Source organism: Gossypium hirsutum, chromosome A07 (assembly GCF_007990345.1).
Source record: "Gossypium hirsutum isolate 1008001.06 chromosome A07, Gossypium_hirsutum_v2.1, whole genome shotgun sequence".
Taxonomy (NCBI): domain Eukaryota; kingdom Viridiplantae; phylum Streptophyta; class Magnoliopsida; order Malvales; family Malvaceae; genus Gossypium; species Gossypium hirsutum.
Window position 1 is genome coordinate 12,853,430 of NC_053430.1, and position 12,749 is coordinate 12,866,178.

Sequence of the window (12,749 nt, forward strand, 5' to 3'; positions counted from 1 at the left end):
GGTCATTATATGTTATTATTTACTATCGTGATAGGTTAGCCCAAATTAAAAGTGATCTAATTTGGTTAAAATTTTATTGGGCTTTAACTATTAAATAAAGTATGGGTCAAATATGTGTAGATACTCTGGTAATTGAATTCTAATCAAATTCTAATTAATGATGGGCTAATTAGAATTTGATTAGAACTAATATGCCAATGTTATAAATATTAGGGTTATGGTCCCTAAATTATACACAAGATATCTTTTCTAGTATCCTATTATTAGGAAAGAGAGAGCAGATATTCTCTGAATTTCTTGTGTGCTAATTTGGAATGTCAAATCCCCAGATTTGGTAAAACTTAAAGAAATTCATGGATTTAGGTACGTTTCCGCATCTAGTTTTATTATTTATTTATTCTTAATGATTTGACATGAAAGATCTTGGTTTACAGTTTTAATTTTATATTAGATACTGTTATATTAGTTTTTATTCTAATTATTGGGCTGTTAAGTTTTTTTAAAAAAGTGCAGGTAACGAGCTCCAAACGACGATTAATCGGTACAGTATATTAATACCCATTGACAAATGCAACAACATATCTTAGATTCAAGTTGATCTGATAATCAGTGTTGAAGCTTAGAGAAGAATATTATTTAGATTTGATTCACAGACTCGTACCATTAAAAGTTATTTCATAAAAAAAACTATAAAAAGAGAAGAGGAAAGAGTGCTTTCAATTAGTGTAAATAGTGTGAATAGAGAATACTATACAACAACAATTTTATCAGCCTATCGACTCAAATGAATACTTTAAAATAGTTCAATGACGATTTTGTAATTTTTTAAAGTTGAGTAACTAAAATGTAAAGTTATTAATAATTTAGTAATCTTGAATGTAATTTATCAAAATATATATTAAGAATGAAAAGCTTGGGAATTACAAAATTAAGATCCAGTTTTTTTTCGAATCTAACTCGAAATTACTTTCCAACACCTTTCACATATATATGTCTTCCTTCCAAATCCCACGCAAATCCGCCAAACACCCTTTTTCATTTTCCGCCATACCCCACATGCTGTTGCTTTCAAGTATCTAACTCAATAAATTTAATGGCCACGATTTTTCCTAATATTCCGCCTTTGACCGCCGTGTAAACCACCATAAATACCATAAATATCACCCTCTCTTCTTCCCCTTCACTTCTCTCAACCACCCCACACCCACAAAAAAAAAACCCATTTCCTCATTATTTTTTGCCCCATGTCAAGTCCCACTGATTGGTCTCATTTTTACCACCAAAATCTTTCCAACCAAGAACAAGAATCATTCGACGAGCAAGGCTACGACGCCACCGTCGTTACCACCGTGACAGCCACTTCAAGCGGTGGTCATTTGAGTCCTGAAGGCCGAGTTGGGAAACCAGCTCGGAAACGATCAAGGGCTTCAAGGCGAACCCCTACGACTTTGCTTAACACCGACCCGACGAATTTCCGAGCCATGGTTCAACAGTTCACCGGCGGTCCGAGCGCAGTACGCTTTGCATCGGACTCGGTTCACCTTGGTGGACCGGATTTCGGGTTCGGTATACGTCAACCGAATGCTATTAACCCCGGTTCTCTTACAGTTCCTCCGGCCGGATTTCAGCTACAATATCAACAACAACAGCAGCTTCAATTAACGCAACATCAAAACCAGGCGTACATGTTTTCAAGACTTGGGGGGAATAATCCTAGACTGGACATGGAACATGGGTCTGAACAGTTCGTTGCAGAGGGTGGTTCATCGCAGGTTCCTCCTTTTAGAACCGGTTCCTCTAATGAGAACACGAGTAACACTTCATTCATGTTTTGAGATTCTTTTTTGGCTGAATTGGAAAATTGATCCTCAAGTTAAACTTTTTTTCATTAGGTAATATACTTAAATTAGTAATTTTCGTAAAGGGTGGCTGACTTCTTTCAAAGAAGTATTCGAAGTATTGTCCATCTGAAATAGATTGACCTCTCAATGGATAAGTATTTTCTCGAATCAAGTTAAGATTTTGTCTCCTACACAGAGCTAAAGCATCTTGTTGGATCGAGCGCAATGCACAACCTGATGATCACTTGCTAGGGTTCAAACCCAAGATGATCACGTTCCATTTGTTAGGTGATTATGCATCAAACATGGTCCATTTTGATAAGGCGCTCCAACTCTGTTTGAACTCTGTAGCGATGTAAAAATTTTAGTTTGGGGTCGCTAATTTTGGCAATCTAGTGAAAAAGTTTGAAAACTGAAGTTTGATTTTAAAATAAAGAGGGAGTCGCCACCGATCCTTTTCCTAGGTGTGATCGGACACCTATTAGATTCAATTTTTTAAAACAAAAAGAAGGCTGAATTTAGGTCTACGTTAAAAGCCAGAGGAAAATTAGGGTTTGGGAGTCGGTTACGCGCGAGGAAGGTATTAGCACCCTCGCGACGCCCAAAAATTGGTATCTCATAAACACATGTTGTCTTAATTTTCAAAAATGCGAATTCAATGTAAAGTTTAGTTATGATCCGAAAAAAAACGAGAAATTTTAGTTTATTCCGGTTTTTGAGAAGGGTATATCGCTTTAACACGAGTCAATTGACGTTCACCCAACGTAGCGATGAACTCGATGACTTAATGTTAAATCGATATGTTGCATTGATTATTGAAATTAATTAGCAAAACAAGAATACGATTTTCGAAATAATGCAAAGTAAAATAATATGAAATAAAAATCAATAAATGAAAGAGCTAGGGATATATTGAAACAAATAATCGAGGTGACAATAATATTAGAAAAGATGAAGGTATAATGTAATAATAGAATTGGACACGAAATTAAAATAATGAATGTATACACATAATAATAATATTAAGAATGCGTGTGTAAGATGACATATATATTTAGCGATATTAAAAATCCATACAACATACATAGAACATATATAGTATATGCATACCTTAGAAATGATAAGAATAATAATAAAACTATTTTGTACACTACACAAATACATACACACATATATATATAGATATATAAACAATAGTATTAGGAATATACAATATAATATTAGAAACATGTATATAATAGTGTAAAAGAAAAATATGACAAATAAGATTAAAATATATATAATAATATATAAAATATAGTGTTAAAATCTTATATACATAACATATGTGCAAAACACATAAGATTAAAACATTTATATAATACATACATATACAACGAAAATACATATATAAAATAACATGAGAAATATACGTAGGAATTTAGTATACAAAACTAACAATTAAATAAAATCATATACATACACGAAATAATCCGTATAAAAAATATAACCAACAATATAAGAATATGTACATGAAATGGTATAAGTATATATTATTAACATTAAAATACCTACGTAATATATAAAATATACGTAATATGTATTAGAGACGATCATAATAATATAATATATAATAAAAAACTGTTCACATATTACATAAGTATGTACATAAATATATATAATAATGGTACCAGAAATATATCTATAATAGCATAAAAGATAATTTTAAAAAATATATATGGGGCAATATGCAAACTATATACATAACATAATTATAAAATGCATGGCCTTAAACACACATATAACGTATGCATATATAATAACATAAACACAAACATTATAAAAATAAAATAAGATAACGATAATATTAAAATGAAGTAATCAAAAAACTATATAAAGGCTATATGTACATAAAAATATATATGTATATATAAGTAAAGATAAACCATAGTAATAAAAATAATATAATAATAATATAAAAAGTGGATAAAATATAATGATATAAAAATAAAATAAGAATAAAGTAATAGGTAATTATAAATACAATATCATTAAAAATGAGAAAAGGTAAGAAAAAAGACTAAAATTAAAATAAAATCGAAGTTATGGGGCCAATTTAAAAAAAAAACCTTGATTGTAAACTCCCAGAAAAGTGGAAGGGCTAGAAGTGCAATTAGCCCTTCCAAAGAAAAACACGCGGATCCTCCCTGGTGCGGGTCGGGTCGACCCGACCCGCTTCCAAAACGACGTCGTTTTATTTACTTGGGGGGACCAAAACGCACCGTTTTGGTCCCCTATATAAGTTAAAAATTTTGCTTTTTTTTTTCATTTGTGCAGCTGAAAGGAAAAAAAGGAGATGAGAGAAGGAAGAGAGGAGAAGGGGGGAAAGGGGAGAGCTCCGGCCAGGGGGGTCACCGGAAGCTCGCCGGCGCTGGCGCCGCGGTGGCCGGAAAGGTAAAAAATTTGATTTCTTTTTTTATTTTTTATATTTTTATACTTTTATATGTATATATGCACTAAAATGGATTTTATAGCGAAAATGAAATAATAATGGAGAAAGAAATAACCTTTAGTTTTTTTCTTAGCTTCCGATTCTTTGATTTTGGTATTCGATTGACTTGTATGCTTTGAACGTTGCTATTGAATTCAAACGATTAATGGACTGCTATTTTGATTCTGGACTTTTTGATGATCTTTCTTGTTTTTTGATTTTTAAAACTGCCAACAAAGAGAAAGAAAGGCCAGCCCCCCTTTATTACATTCATTCTCTTTCGGCTTTATAGCCGATTACATGTTACTTCCACTACTTTCTGCTTGTTTTGCTTTTGCTTTGCATGTTTCTCTGTTCCTTTCCTGTCTTCCTTTGTTTATTCGCAGGTGTGGAGGTGCAAGTGATGGGAGTGTCAGACAGTATGGGCAGTGCCTGGTCTCGGGCAGAGGAGGAAGTGGTTTGGTAGCTCGTGTGGGGGCTGAGTGGGAGACTCGATCAGTGGCAGCTGCTGAGTCAGAGGCCAAGTGGGACTAGGGTTTCCCGATTCTGGTCTTGGGCTAGGGATTTGGTATTGGTTTGGGCTTGTTTAGGATGAGATGGGTATGGGTTTTGAGTAGGTTTAGTTATTGGGTTTTGGGGTGGGTTAGTTGGGTTTTGGGGTTTAATGGGTTAGTGATTTAATGGGGTTTGAAATTGAGTTGGCTGATGTATTAGTTAGGCTTAATGGGTATTGGGCTGTTTAGGTTAGGGTAGGTTAGTTGGGTTTTGGGGTGGCCCAAAATTGGCCTGTACAGCTGCCCCTCTTTGCTCATTGTCGTGTAACGAGAATAGAGCAAAGACACAAAGAAAGGCCAATTTTGCCTGGTCTTGCTGGGTCTTGACTTCATTGGTGCTCTTCTAGTTCAGATAATCTTCTTCCAGTCCACTGCATCTTCTGATATATGCCTTGTAGTTTAAATCTACTCCAATGTGACTTCAAAGATATGTGATTTGTGGCTTTGATCTGCTTCCATGTAGCTTCATAAAGATAAGATCTAAGCTTCAATCTGCTCTTTTATCACTTCATTGAGATGAGATTCGTGATCTTCTCTTCTGTAACTCTAGCGAGACAAGATTTGATATCCTCGATCAGTTCCACTGCGACCTCAGGGAGACAAGACTTGCAACTTTTGACCGGCTCCACTGCAGCTTCAGGGAGACCAAGTCTGGTGTCTTTCATCAGCTTCAATCTTTATTCTTACTCGAAATGTGATCCTGAGTTCAACTCATTTCTCGCAATATGAATTGACTCTTTAAAAACAGACATTAAAAACAAAAACTGAAAATATCTCAGCATGTGAACAAAGGCTCAACTCACTTTTCGCAATATGAGTTGATTTTTTTGACAACAGAAATTGAAATTACCTCAGCGTGTTCTGAAGCTCAACTCACCTCTCGCAATATGAGTTGATTTTGAAAAGTAGAAATTAAAAGGTTCAACCCACCTCTGGCAATATGAGTTGATTTTTGAAAACAAAATTTGCCAAACAGATTTTGAAAATACCTCGGCATGTGACCCGAGGCTCAACTCACCTCTCGCAATATGAGTTGAAATTAAAACACAAAAATTGAAAATACCTCAGCGTGCCCCGAGGCTCAACTCACCTCTAGCGATATGAGTTGATTTTGAAAAACAAAAATTAAAAGGCTTAACTCACCTCTCGCAATATGAGTTGATAACACAAAAGTCGAAAATACCTCAGTGTGCCCCGAGGCTCAACTCACTTCTCGCAATATGAGTTGATTTTTTTGAAAAACAGATTTTGAAGAGTAGAAATTGTAAATACCTCGGCGTGTGTCCTGAGGCTCAACTCACCTCTCGCAATATGAGTTGAAATTAAAACACAAAAATTGAAAATACCTCAGCGTGCCCCGAGGCTCAACTCACCTCTTGCAATATGAGCTGATTTTGAAAAAGTAGAAATTAAAAGGTTCAACCCACCTCTCAATATGAGTTGATTCTTGACAAACAGAAATTGAAATTACCTCATCGTGTCCTGAGGCTCAACTCACCTCTCGCAATATGAATTGAAAAAAATACCACAGTGTGTAATCTGAAGCTCAACTCACCTCTCGCAATATGAGTTGATTTTTTCAAAAACATAATAATGAAAACAGAAATGGAAAATACCTCGGTGTGACCTGAGGCTCAACTCACCTCTCGCAATACGAGTTGATTTTTTTTGAAAAACAGAAATCAAAAGGCTTAATTGAAAATACCTCGGCGTGTGTCCTGAGGCTCAACTCACCTCTCGCAATATGAGTTGAAATTAAAACACAAAAATTGAAAATACCTCAGCGTGCCCCGAGGCTCAACTCACCTCTTGCAATATGAGCTGATTTTGAAAAAGTAGAAATTAAAAGGTTCAACCCACCTCTCAATATGAGTTGATTCTTGACAAACAGAAATTGAAATTACCTCATCGTGTCCTGAGGCTCAACTCATTTCTCGCAATATGAGTTGATTTTTTTTAACAACAGAAATTGAAATTACCCCAGCGTGTCCTGAGGCTCAACTCACCTCTAGCAATATGAGTTGATTTTGAAAAACAAAAATTAAAAGGCTTAACTCACCTCTCGCAATATGAGTCAATTTAAAACATAAACTAAAAATACCTCGACGTGCCCCGAGGCTCAACTCACTTCTCGCAATATGAGTTGATTTTGAAAAAAAAATTAAAAATACCTCAACGTGTCTTGAGGCTCAACTCATCTCTCGCAATATGAGTTGATTTTCCTTGGAAAGCATGAATATTAAACATCAAAATACCAAAACCAGTCCTTTGGTAGAACTCGGGTATCTTTTCCTTTGATTCAGTGCGACTCTCATTCAAGATTTCTTGCTTTACTGGATTACCTGTATATGCCATGCATGATGTCATCATGATATGCACATGTTTGTCTTAAATGCCTTTATGCCTACATGATTATGCAGTGCTCCTTAAGCATATTGGTCGTATGTCATTTTCGCCATGATTGTTGAGGATCTGCGTTCATCGCTTTGATTCTCGACCTTCTCTTCAGGCCTCATACCTGTTTTCGAGCTTTACGAGTAATCGACGTTTCTCAGATATCACCCTTTTGCCCTTAGTTAAACTTTGTTCTTGTTTTGAAGATCTTGCACTTATCAAATTCTTATCCGGGTAATGCTTGACATTTCTTTTGTTTAGAGTATGTCATTTCACTATTTATCATTAAATAAATACATAATTAGATGCATGAAAATGGTCAGGTAGGGACAAAAAGGATATCTCATATTCCTTTATTTCAAATGTGGCAAACAAAGAAAGTTAACCAATGAGAGTAGAAATGTCAAAAAGAAAGAAAAGGTCGTATTCAACGGATACAAATACTCTAGATATTCAACACATGAACTCTTCCACGTTCCTCAATCAATAATCTTTTCGAGCATGGCTTCTTGCGTAGAAAATTTCGAGCTTTCAGAAGTGCTTCAAATACTGTAGTCTTACTACTTGACCTATCGTTCGACCGCCAGGTTTGTTTCATTAGGACGCCCTCTCGGGTTTTCATCTTAATCTTTTTGTACTAATCAAGACGCCCTTTTCGGGTTTTCGCCCTGATCCTTTTTTTTTAAGATGCCCTTTTCGGGTTTTCATCTTAAGCATAATATTTGTTCACCACATCTGAATTCACCGGATTCGGTAACTCCTTCCCATCTATCTCGGTAAGGATTAAAGCTCCTCCTGAGAATGCCTTTTTTTACAACGTATGGTCCTTCCCAATTTGGTGCCCATTTTCCTCGCAGGTCTTTTTGTATTGGGAGAATATTTCTTAGAACGAGTTCTCCTTCATGGAACTCTCTTGGTCTTACCTTCTTGTCATGGGCTGCGATCATTCTCTTTTGGTACATTTGCCCATGACAAATTGCCCTTAGACGTTTTTCTTCAATGAGGTTCAATTGATCATATCGAGCTCGAACCCATTCTGCTTCTTCTAACTTTGATTCCATCAATACTCGCAGAGAGGGGATCTCAACCTCGATAGGTAGCACAGCTTCCATTCCATAGACTAGAGAGAAAGGAGTTGCTACCGTAGATGTTCGCACAGATGTGCGATATGCAAACAAAGCAAATGGAAGTTTCTCGTACCAATCTTTATATGTCTCAGTCATTTTCCCAATGATCCTCTTAATGTTCTTGTTAGCTGCTTCAACAGCCCCGTTCATCTTTGGGCGATAGGGTGAGGAATTATGATACTTTATTTGGAACTGCTCGCACACTTCTTTCATCATCTTATTGTTCAGATTCGTGGCATTATCTGAGATGATTCTTTCAGGCAAACCATATCGGCAAATGATTTCCTTTTTCAAAAACTTGCACATTGCAGTCTTCGTCACATTGACAAACGAAGCGGCTTCAATCCATTTTGTGAAGTAATCGATAACCACAAAAATGAATCGATGTCCATTTGAAGCTTTTGGAGAAATTGGCCCTATGACATCCATGCCCCGCATAGAAAAAGGCCACGGAGAAGTCATGACATGAAGGGGTGAAGGGGCTACATGAATTTTATCGCCGTAGATTTGACATTTGTGGCATTTTCTGGCAAAATTGATGCAGTCATTTTCCATTGTCAGCCAATAATAACCGAGTCTCATGATCTTTCTGGCCATATTGAAACCATTGGCATGCGTTCCGCAAACTCCCTCATGGACCTCTTCAAGTATTTTTCTGGCTTCAACATCATCCACACATCTCAAAAGCATCTGATCATTTCCTCTTTTATACAGGATATCCCCATCAAGAACAAATCCCGCTGCCATTCTTCTAATTGTTCTTTTATCGTTCTCATTCGCTTGTTCGGGATACCTTTGATTCTTGATATATTCTAAGATATCATGGAACCAAAGCCGTCCGTCTACTTCTTTCTCAATGCTACAATAGTGTGCAGGGACCTCGTATATGCTCATTTTAAGGGGCATTATTTCTGCTTCTCTACTTGCTTTGAACATTGAAGCCAAAGTGGCTAGGGCATCAGCCAGTTGGTTCTCTTCTCGTGGGAAGTAATGAAAACTTATTTCTTTGAATTCCTTGATCAATCCAGCCACTAAATCGATGTACTTAATCAATTTTGAGTCCCTCACTTCCCATTCTCCACAGATTTGGTAAATCACTAAGGCTGAGTCCCCGTACACCTCCAAGATCTCGATGTTTCGTTCGATAGCTGCACGAAGCCCCATGATACAGGCCTCATATTCTGCGATATTATTGGTACAGAAGAAGTTCAGTCTTGCAGTGAACGGATAATGATTCCCGTCTGGTGATACCAGGATTGCTCCAATTCCATGCCCTAAAGCATTTGACGCACCATCAAAGCACATCTTCCATTACTTCTCTTTTGATGACTCGGATTCTATTTTTGTGATGCACATTAAGTCTTCGTCTGGGAAATCGAATCTTAAAGGCTCATATTCCTCCGTCGTTCGAGTTGCTAAGAAGTCAGCTATTGCGCTCCCTTTTATTGACTTCTAACTTACATAAGCAATGTCATATTCCGAAAGGAGGAGCTGCCATCGTGCCATTCTTCCTGATAGTGCCGGTGATTCTATCATGTATTTTATTGGGTCCAGCTTTGAAATTAGCCATGTCGTGTGATACAACATATATTGTCTGAGTCTCCGAGCTACCCAAACCAGAGCGCAACAATATTTCTCAACGGACGAATATTTTGCCTCATATTCAGTGAACTTTTTGCTGAGGTAGTAGATCGCCTTTTCTTTTCTCCCTGACTCATCATGTTGCCCCAGTACGCAACCCATTGAGTTTTCAAACACGGTCAGGTACAAAATTAAGGGTTTTCCAGGGGTCGGTGGTACTAGCACAGGAGGATTAGACAGATACCGTTTTATCTTATCGAAGGCCACTTGGCACTCCTCGTTCCATTCTCCCGGGTTATGTTTTCGAAGGAGTCGAAAAATTGGGTCGCATTGGTTGGTAAATTGAGCAATGAATCGAGCAATGTAATTCAACCTCCCTAAAAATCCCCTGACTTCCTTTTGTGTGCGCGGGGGAGGTAATTCTTGGATGGCTTTTATTTTATCTAGATCAACTTCGATACCTCTTTCACTGACAATGAAGCCTAACAACTTTCTCGAGGTAGCCCCGAATGTACATTTGGCTGGATTAAGCTTTAGCTGAAACTTTCTCAGCCTTTCGAACAACTTCTTGAGGTTCATTACATGCTCTTCTTCTCCTCGAGATTTAGCAATCATATCATCGACGTAGACCTCTATTTCCTTATGCATCATGTCATGGAATAATGTCACCATAGCCCTTTGATATGTTGCCCCAGCATTCTTTAACCCGAATGGCATCACCTTGTAGCAGAACGTTCCCCATATTGTTATGAAGGTAGTTTTCTCCATATCCTCAGGGGCCATCTTGATCTGATTATACCCCGAGAATCCATCCATGAAAGAAAACAATGAATGTTTTGCTGTGTTGTCCACCAACGTGTCAATATGTGGCAAGGGAAAATTATCTTTTGGGCTTGCTCGATTCAGGTCACGGTAATCCACGCACATTCGTACTTTTCCATCTTTCTTTGGTACCGGGACTATGTTAGCCACCCATTCTGGATATTTGGAGGCTTGTAGGAAGCCAGTGTCAAATTGCTTCTTGACTTCCTCTTTTATTTTCAATAGTATTTCGGGCCTCATCCGTCTTAATTTTTGCTGGATGGGCTTGCATTCTGGCTTTAATGGGAGTTTATGGACCACTAAATCTTCATCTAGCCCTTGCATGTCCTGGTATGACCACGCGAAAACATCTTTGTATTCGCGGAGTAAAGTGATCAAACTATGCCTGGTACTTTCTGAAATAGAAGTCCCAATCTTCACTTCTTGTTTCCTCTCTTCAGTGCCCAAATTTATTGTTTCCACAGATTCTTCATGAGGCAGAACCTGTTTATCCTCTTGTTCCACCATTCTTAACAATTCAGGAGACGTGACATAATCTTCAGCATTTTCTTCGGCTTCAAATTCTCCTAAGCAAACAGCCTTCTCAAAATCAATTTCAAGATTCGTAACGGGCTTATTCATGTCGTCAATATCAGAGCACCTGAAAGTTGAATGGAAAAGGAAGCTATCGGGGGACATCCAAGTATTGGAAATAACAAACAAAATGTTATGTCATGGCAATGAGGCAAATGTAAGGATAGGCTATGAAATGAGAAAATGATTATGAAATTAGTGATAATGCGAAAAATCGTGACAAAATGCATCTTCATTGATATTCACTTAAATGATAAAGAGCGAATGCAAGCTCCTACAAAAGAATTCCATTATATCTAAGGACACAATAGAAGGTTGATGTTTAGCATTACTCTGAAGGCTTATAAACTACAAGAAGCTCCTCAGCAATCCAATTGTTCAACTTGAAACCAGGAGGGCAAGGGCGTATCCTCGAGACATCTTTACTTGCACCAGATTCTTTGTCAATGACATTTATACTGACATTCTGAAAATCTCTTTCAATTAATCCCAGCATGTTTCGTGGATCATCTTGTCCAGGGTACATCATTCCCGCAGATGTAAATGTTTTTGACAAAGGAGGGTACTCTATTGGTTCCCATTCTGGTTCTCGGCCCAAAGTTCTTGCAATTCTTCTCTCTTGATCTTTCTTCCACTGTCTTCTTCTTTGGCGCATGTCAGGCTGGAACCCCAAACCGTATCGGGCCTTATGGTGCACTGGCTTTAAAGCCCTCCTTATTCTTTGCAGATGTCTCCCTAAACCTCTTCTCGCACGAGCTCCCCTTCCTACGGTCAACTTGACAATCATTCTGGTATTTCTCGACAGTTTTGGCATCAGAATTCTATTTCCCTCAGCGACGAAAGTGGCATTGATGAATTCAAGGGATCGAAAGGAACATTTCACTGCGTCCTTGCTTACTTCCAGGTATGGCGCATCAGCAGAGATAGATGCGACGATGTCTTCTTCACCCTCGACTGTGACCAAACAGCCATCCATGATGAATTTCACCTTTTGATGGAGGGATGATGGGACTGCTCCAGCAGAATGAATCCAAGGTCTTCCCAAAAGGCAGTTATAAGAGGGTGTAATGTCCATGACTTGGAATTCGACCTCATAGATGTAGGGGCCCACTTCCAAAGGGATTTCGATCTTTCCCATGACTTCGCGCTTCGTCCCGTCGAATGCCCTTACCATGGAATGACAGGGTTTTAAGTAGGACAAATCCATCGGTACTCTGAAAAGCGTAGCCAATGGCATAACATTTAACGCTGACCCATTATCGATAAGTACGTTCGGTATTATGTAGCCCTTGCAGTGGGTCGTGATATGTAGCGCTTTTACCGAACCTCTACCATTTAGCGGTATCTCATCATCACTAAAAGAGATGAAGTTGTCCGTATTCAGATT

The 12,749-nt window shown here is 37.8% G+C and overlaps 1 protein-coding gene across 1 annotated transcript; it reads left to right on the forward strand.

The window, feature by feature from the left end:
• The first annotated feature begins 1,244 nt into the window (after window positions 1-1,244).
• Window positions 1,245-1,835, forward strand: LOC121232361 (VQ motif-containing protein 22). Its single transcript, XM_041118171.1, has one exon. It carries the CDS (start codon window positions 1,245-1,247, stop codon window positions 1,833-1,835), a length of 591 nt encoding a protein of 196 aa, XP_040974105.1.
• The last annotated feature ends 10,914 nt before the right edge of the window (window positions 1,836-12,749 follow it).

Bases quoted from the DNA above. Each gene is read 5' to 3' on its own strand.
- LOC121232361 (XM_041118171.1), top strand. From the start codon at position 1,245: ATGTCAAGTCCCACTGATTGGTCTCATTTTTACCACCAAAATCTTTCC.